Genomic DNA, 8351 nt, shown 5'->3' with positions numbered 1-8351 from the left:
GCTCAAACCACCAGTCTTTTGAATAGCAGATGAACGTGCTAACCATTGCGCCACGGAAGCCCAAAAATTAAATGGTCGTCAGGTATTGTGGAAAAACCTTGAATTTTTACTTCACATCTGAGACGTCACAAAACCGCACCCGGTTGGGCTCGAACCAGCAACCTATTCGTTAACAGCCGAACGCTCTAACCATTGAGCCACGGAAGCCCAAAGATTAAATGGTCGTCAGGTATTGTGGAAAAACTCTGACATTTTACGTTACATCTGAGACGTCACAACACCGCTCCCGGGAGGGCTCAAACCACCAACCTATTCGTTAACAGCCGAACGCGCTAACCATTGAGCCACGGAAGCCCAAAAATTAAATTTTCGTCAGGTATTGTGGAAAAACTCTGACATTTAACGTTACATCTGGGACGTCACAACACCGCTCCCGGGAGGGCTTAAAACACCAGTCTTTTGAATAGCAGCAGAACGCGCTAACCATTGCGCCACGGAAGCTCAGAAATTAAATGGTTGTCAGGTATTGTGGAAAAGTTATGACTTTTTACGCTACATCTGAGACCCCACAACACCTCTCACGGGTGGGCTCGAACCACCAACCTTTCGATTAACAGCTGAACGTGCTAACCATTGCGCCACGGAAGCCCGAATATTAAATGTTCGTCAGGTATTGTGGAAAAAGTCTGACATTTTACGTTACATCTGAGACGTCACAACACCGCTCCCGGGAGGGCTCAAAAAACCAGTCTTTTGAATAGCAGCTGAACGCGCTAACCATTGCGCCACGGAAGCCCAAAAAATAAATGGTCGTCAGGTATTGTGGAAAAACCTTGACTTATTACTTCACATCTGAGACGTCACAACACCGCTCCCGGATTTGCTCGAACCACCAACCTATTCGTTAACAGCCAAATGCGCTAACCATTGAGCCTCGGAAGCTCAGAAATTAAATGGTTGTCAGGTATTGTGGAAAAGTTATGACTTTTTACGCTACAACTGAGACCCCACAACACCTCTCCCGGGTGGGCTCGAACCACCAACCTTTCGATTAACAGCTGAACGTGCTAACCATTGCGCCACGGAAGCCCAAAAATTAAATGTTCGTCAGGTATTGTGGAAAAACTCTGACATTTTACGTTACATCTGAGACGTCACAACACCGCTCCCGGTATCTCTAGTAGACACAGAGTTATGGGCCTGCAAAATATAGTCTAATGCATTTTCTATGGAGGGGTTTGTTTGTTCACGTATTGCTTAATTACTTGACCCTGTTCTTTCGATTAAAAATAATAACATATCTTTAGTGTAGCGGTTATCGCATCCGCCTCACTCCCGGAAGGCCACAGGTTCGAAACCGCGAAGTTTTTTTTTTTTGCTTGGAACCAGCAAAGATCTTTATAATTATCCGAACATTTGTGTCAAGGTCACATTATTTACATCCCCGTATGTCTGGTAGAACCAGAGTTACGAGCCTCCAGAATTTAGTCTAATGTATTTCCTATGGAGGGGTTTGTTTGTTTACGATTAACTTAATTACTCGACTACTGTTTGTCGTAGCCCTAATTCTTAGTATGGCTAGATGGGGGACAAATTGGTCTATAACATACTCAAAGGACATCCCCGTATCTCCAGTAGAAACAGAGTTAGGAGCCTGCAAAGTTTTTTTTCAAAAATCAAAAGTAACCTTCTAACAATAAGTGAGACAAAAAATAAGTTGACGACGATATTGAGGTAGCCTCAAGTTTAAAGTATCCTTGTATGGGGAGCAAAGAGTACTATAACATATCCAAAGGAGATCCCAGTATCTCTTGTAGAACAAGAGTTATGAGCCTTCAAAGTTTTGTGCAAAAATCATAAGTAACATAATAAAATAAGTGAGACGATACCAAAGTTGACGAACACTTTGCTTAATATCTCGGCCCCTGTTTGTCGTAGCTCAATGTTTTTAGAATGGTTAGATGGGGGACAATTTGGACTATAACATATCCTAAGGACATACAGACAAATTGGACTAAAACATACTCAAAGGACATCCCCGTATCTCCAGTAGAAACAGAGTTACGAGCCTGCAAAGTATAGTCTAATGCATTTCCTATGGAGGGGTTGTTTCTTTACGTTTAACTTAATTACTCGGCCCCTGTTTGTCGTAGCCCAAAGTTTTTAGTATGGTTAGATGGGGGACAATTTGGACTATAACATATCCGAAGGACATCCTCGTATCTCCAGTAGAAACAGAGTAACGAGCCTGCAAAGTATAGTCTAACTCATTTCCTATGGAGGGGGCTTGTTTCTTTACGTTTTGCTTAAGTACTCGGCTCCTGTTTGTCGTAACCCAAATATTTTAATATGGTTAGATGGGGGACAAGTTGGACAATACCATACTCAAAGGACATCCTCGTATATCGAGTAGAAACAGAGTTACGAGCCTGCAAAAAATAGTCTAATGCATTTCCTATGGAGGGGGTTTGTTTCTTTACGTTTTGCTTAAGTACTCGGCCCCTGTTTGTCGTAGCCCAAAGTTTTTAGTATGGTTAGATGAAGGACAAGTTGGACTATAACATTTCCTAAGAACCTCCCGGTATCTCTAGTAGACACAGAGTTATGGGCCTGCAAAATATAGTCTAATGCATTTTCTATGGAGGGGTTTGTTTGTTCACGTATTGCTTAATTACTTGACCCTGTGAGAACATTAAGATCGGTGGGATCCGATGAAAGCGGAGTTAACGGTCTTGAATTTAGGCAACCCTCTATCTGTGTGACTACGGTTGAGAACTCTTCGTAGGTCAGTCTGGTGTTACCAATGACTCGATGTAGGTGGTATTTTACCGACTTGACGCCGGCCTCCCATAGTCCGCCAAAATGTGGGGCTCCGGCAGGGTTAAAATGCCATGTTATGCCCTGTGCGGAAAGATGATCTGCGACAGCTGCATTGTGTGGATTTGACTGAATCAGTTTCATAAATTCCTTTAGTTCCTTGGCGGCCCCAACGAAGGTCGTTCCACAGTCGCTATATATATCGCTAGGCTTCCCACGTCTTGAAGTGAATCGGCGCAATGCTGCCAGAAAGGCTTCGGTGGTTTGTGATGAGACAATTTCAAGATGTAGTGCCTTCGTCACGAAGCATACAAAAAGGGATAAGTAAGCCTTGTAGGATGTCTTGCTTCTCGGAGTGATTGGACGAAGATAAAAGGGTCCTGCGTAGTCAACGCCAGTTCTCGCAAATGCTCGGCAGTATTGAACTCGAGCCCTTGGTAGATCACCCATCATCTGGTTAGCGGTGGCGGCACGATATCTGGTGCAGACTGCACATTTCCGAATTTGGTGTCTTACTGCATCTCTTCCTCGAATGATCCAATACTTTAATGATAGGATGCTCTGAACCATCTGAGTACCAGCATGCAGATTTTGGGTATGGGCCTCTTGAATGACCATCTCCGTAAATTTGTGATGTCTCGGTAGCAGAATTGGACGCTTTGTGGCTGTATCGAGATCTGCGTGTTTAAGTCTTCCTCCTACACGGAGGACCCCGATGGAATCCAAGACAGGATGTATACATAGTAGTTTGCTTCGCTTCGGCAACGGATTACTCTGGCGTAAGGACTCTATCTCTTCCGGAAACATTTAGGCTTGGACTATCTTTACTAATGTGAGCAACGCGTTCTCTAATTCCATGCTTGTCAAGGGACCAGAAAGTATTACGGCTTTGAAGTTGGGGTCTTGTCTCTTCCGGTAACTGTTCAGGCCATTATGTTTGAAACGAAGTATCCATGCTGTTATGCGTCGTAGTCGCAGAAGCGTAGAGAACCGTGTAAAGATGTCGTTATCAACAATTATTCTTGTGGTCATAATGACGATTTTTTCTTCTTCTTCGATGGCTGTGGCATTCGTCTTGGAATCCGAAATGGATGGAGTTGGCCACGGCTCCCGACTGGATAGCCATAGAGGTCCCTTCCACCAGAGTTTATGGTTTAGTAGCTCGGGCACTGATACTCCTCTGGAGGCTGCATCAGCTGGATTCTCAAGTCCGGGAACATGATGCCAGTGTGATACCGGAATTATCTCTTGAATTCTTGAAACCCGGTTTGCGACAAACGTCTTCCATCGACGTGGACAAGAGGACAGCCAACATTATACGATGGTCGAATCTGTCCAAGCTTTAACTTGATTGAAGTTCAGATTTAAGGACTCTTGAACTGTTTCCATGAGATCCGCAAGGAGCAATGCACCACAGAGCTCCATCCTCGGGATTGATATCGCTTTATTTGCCGGAGCCACTCTTGTCTTTGCTGTGAGTAATGAAATGTGGACATTTCCAGCTTGATCGACCGATCTCAGATATACCACTCCAGCGTATGCTTTCTCGGATGCATCCGAAAATCCGTGAAGTTCGAGAACGGATATCTCAGGTAAAGAATGCATCCATCGGTCTATTCGAAGATCTTGAATGTTTATAATGGAATTCTTGAAATCCGCCCATAATGTTTGAACTCCTACGGAAGTTTCGGCATCCCAATCGATTTTCTCCTTCCATACATCCTGCATCAAGATTTTCGTGCGAATAATGATGGGGGCAAGCCAACCCATGGGATCGAAGATCTTCGATATTTCGGAAAGTAGAGTCCTCTTCGTAAGAGGTAACTGACAGGGCGCAGGTTGTACTTTGAACAGGAACTGATCTTTCCTCGTATCCCAGTAAAGTCCGAGTGTCTTGACAAGAGCATCGTCATCCATCGCTAGTATGTTCTTGGAATCTTGTAACTCAGGCGGTACTTCTGTTAAACAATCAGGGTCGTTTGAGGCAAATTTACTGAGTCGGAAACCGGCACCATCGCACAGTGAGCGAATCTGGTATATAGCGATCTTAGTTTGTGTTGCGGTTTGTCCTCCGCTCATTACATCGTCCATGTAAAAATCCCTTTTGATAATCGCAGCTCCCAACGGATGTTCATGTAACCCCGTGTCGCCCAGCTCCTGCAATACTCGAGTTGCCAAGAAGGGTGCCGAGGCTGTTCCATAGGTTACAGTGTTCAATTGGAATTCTTGAACAGGAGCCTTGGGTGTCGACCGCCACAGTATGCATTGCAGATTTCGTTGTTCTGGGACTACTAGTATCTGGCGGTACATTTTCATGATGTCAGCGACAAAGGCAATACGATGTATTCTGAACCGCATGACAATGGCATATAGCGAATCTTGGACCACTGGACCCACGAGTTGCGCGTCGTTGAAGGAGAATCCAGAGGTGGTCTTAGAAGATGCATCAAAGACCACTCGGAATTTACAGGTTTGGTTCCAATCTTTCATTACATAGTGATGAGGAATATAGACTCTTGCAGACTTCTTTTGGTTCTCTGGCAAGATCTTCGACATATGTCCCAACTCTTCGTACTGTTCCATGAATCCTTCGTATAAGGCTTTCAACTCCGGGCGTGCGTCGATCTTCCTTTCAATTTGGTAGAATCTTCTCAGGGCTATCTCGCGCGAAGATCCAAGAGGAATCGTTGGCTCTTTCATTGGTATGCGTACCACGAATCTTCCGGCTGGATCTCGGTAATGGAACTTTAGAAAATCCTCCTCGCAAGCTTTTTCTTCCGGCGTCATGACTTGTGTCTTTGGCACTTGTTCAATCGCCCAAAATTGATTCAGGGTTTCTTCGAGTGTGAGAGTATGATGAAGGTGTACTCTAGGTTGGTCAATGCTCGTCGGCCCGGAAACCAGCCATCCTAGCTTGGAATTGATCGCATCCGGAGAAAAGGCATCCTTGGTTCGTTTCCCATTTAAAAGGAGTTTGAAAAATACGTCAGCACCCAACAGTAAATCAATGTCGCCAGGGATGTTAAACTCGGGATCCGCCAGTCGCAGCTTCCTGAGATGAGGCCAATTGCTTGTATCATATTTTCGTAAAGGTAGCTGACATGTGATTTTCTTCAATACATAAGCGTTGACACAAAACCTTTCTGACGTTGTGTCCTCGAAGAATGGTTTGAAATGAACCTGAGTAAGTCCTCTAGCTCGACCGAGTTGCGTCGCACCTAGGCCTACTACTTCCGTCTGGACTTTCTTTCGTGCGAGGCCCAGTCTCGCCATGCACGCTTCGGAGATGCACGATACAGTCGATCCGCCATCCAATAGAGCTCGAACTTGAAGGGCTGTCTCTTGCGCAGTTTTTACTTTGATTACAGCGGTAGCTAGTATGGAATCATCCCTTGCACAGGCGGCGTCCTGGACATGAAAATTCTGCGCCTGGCTTGGTTGTTGTCTATCGGACTCTTTTGTATTGGATGGTTGACTACTTGACTCTTTGTCTGGTTTCTCAACTTCCACGTGAAGAAGGGAGTGATGCTTTTTATCGCAGGTCTTGCAGTATTTTTCCAGTGGACATTCTTTCACTCTATGTCCCGTCCGAAGGCAGTTGAAACAAAGGTTCGATTGCTGTACTAATGATCGTCTTTCGTGGACCTTCATAGCGGACAGTCTTGGGCATCGGAAATTGAAATGATTGGCGGAACAGAACGAACATTTACCATCTGAGGACGATGCTCCAGTTCTGGTGTGCAAGGTCACTGGGTTCCTTGTGACGTGAGGATTGCGACCGGATGATGATGCCGCCAAGGAGCGCGCTCTTTGTTCAATAAATTCCAGCAGATCGCTTGATTTTGGTATCTCTGTGTTCTTGAGACTAAGTTCCCATTGCTCCTTAGAGGACGGATCTAACTTCTGGGTTAGAAGGAACAACAGAACGGCATCCCATTTATTCGCTATCGGAAGAGTGTCGAGAGCTCTGGTACATTCCATCGCCGCATCCAGGATCGATCGTAAGGCATTTGAGTTGCTGGTTGGTATCATGGGCAGCGAGCAGAATCGTCTCATAATGGCAAAGTAGAGTTCTCTGTTGTTTTCGAACCTCTTGGTGACCGTATCCCAAGCAATGGTGTAATTGGCATCAGAAATGGTGAGTGATTTGATTAGATTTACGGCGTTTCCGGTTAAACTTGACTTGAGATAGGTAAATTTCTGGGCATCTGATAATTCTTGATTGTTGTGGATGGCAGTGAGGTACATGTCCCGGAATGATATCCAATTATGTATTTCTCCCGCGAACGTTGGGAGGTTGATTTTAGGTAATTTGATCTCCGAATATGACCCTACAGACAACTGACGTGTCGAGATTGGAACCATAGTGGCTAGCATAGATTTAAGTGCGCATTTCGAATTCGTATACAACGTGAATAAGTCATCCCATTTCCGTTCATGCAGGCCAGCATTTTCAGCGTCCAACGAGACCACCTTGACATGCGCATCATCGATGACTTGCCACGACTTGTCCACTTCTTCCAGAAAAAATTCCAATTGCTACCTCAATATCGTCGTCAACTTATTTTTTGTCTCACTTATTGTTAGAAGGTTACTTTTGATTTTTGAAAAAAAATTTGCAGGCTCCTAACTCTGTTTCTACTGGAGATACGGGGATGTCCTTTGAGTATGTTATAGACCAATTTGTCCCCCATCTAGCCATACTAAGAATTAGGGCTACGACAAACAGTAGTCGAGTAATTAAGTTAATCGTAAACAAACAAACCCCTCCATAGGAAATACATTAGACTAAATTCTGGAGGCTCGTAACTCTGGTTCTACCAGAGATACGGGGATGTAAATAATGTGACCTTGACACAAATGTTCGGATAATTATAAAGATCTTTGCTGGTTCCAAGCAAAAAAAAAAAACTTCGCGGTTTCGAATCTGTGGCCTTCCGGGAGTGAGGCGGATGCGATAACCGCTACACTAAAGATATGTTATTATTTTTAATCGAAAGAACAGGGTCAAGTAATTAAGCAATACGTGAACAAACAAACCCCTCCATAGAAAATGCATTAGACTATATTTTGCAGGCCCATAACTCTGTGTCTACTAGAGATACCGGGAGGTTCTTAGGATATGTTATAGTCCAACTTGTCCTTCATCTAACCATACTAAAAACTTTGGGCTACGACAAACAGGGGCCGAGTACTTAAGCAAAACGTAAAGAAACAAACCCCCTCCATAGGAAATGAGTTAGACTATAATTTACAGGCTCGTAACTCTGTTTCTACTCGAGATACGGGGATGTCCTTTGAGTATGGTATTGTCCAACTTGTCGCCCATCAAACCATATTAAAATATTTGGGTTACGACAAACAGGAGCCGAGTACTTAAGCAAAACGTAAAGAAACAAGCCCCCTCCATAGGAAATGAGTTAGACTATACTTTGCAGGCTCGTTACTCTGTTTCTACTGGAGATACGAGGATGTCCTTCGGATATGTTATAGTCCAAATTGTCCCCCATCTAACCATACTAAAAACTTTGGGC

The 8351-nt window shown here is 44.3% G+C and overlaps 2 protein-coding genes across 2 annotated transcripts; both read right to left on the bottom strand.

The window, feature by feature from the left end:
* Nucleotides 1-2667: 2667 nt before the first annotated feature.
* LOC149670709 (uncharacterized) lies at nucleotides 2668-3624 on the bottom strand. Its single transcript, XM_089840454.1, has one exon. The coding sequence runs from the start codon at nucleotides 3622-3624 to the stop codon at nucleotides 2668-2670; it is 957 nt and encodes a 318-aa protein (XP_089696580.1).
* A 507-nt stretch (nucleotides 3625-4131) lies between these two features.
* Nucleotides 4132-7182, bottom strand: LOC149670708 (uncharacterized). Its single transcript, XM_089840453.1, has one exon. It carries the CDS (start codon nucleotides 7180-7182, stop codon nucleotides 4132-4134), a length of 3051 nt encoding a protein of 1016 aa, XP_089696579.1.
* Nucleotides 7183-8351: the final 1169 nt, after the last annotated feature.

This window comes from Phalangium opilio, unplaced genomic scaffold (genome assembly GCF_054372755.1).
Source record: "Phalangium opilio isolate 3A_F unplaced genomic scaffold, DU_Popi_V2 ptg000054l_1, whole genome shotgun sequence".
Lineage (NCBI taxonomy): Eukaryota > Metazoa > Arthropoda > Arachnida > Opiliones > Phalangiidae > Phalangium > Phalangium opilio.
This window is presented reverse-complemented; position numbering and strand designations above follow the sequence as displayed.

Coding starts and splice junctions, on each gene's coding strand:
- LOC149670709 (XM_089840454.1), bottom strand. CDS start 3,624: ATGTTTCCGGAAGAGATAGAGTCCTTACGCCAGAGTAATCCGTTGCCG.
- LOC149670708 (XM_089840453.1), bottom strand. CDS start 7,182: ATGGTTCCAATCTCGACACGTCAGTTGTCTGTAGGGTCATATTCGGAG.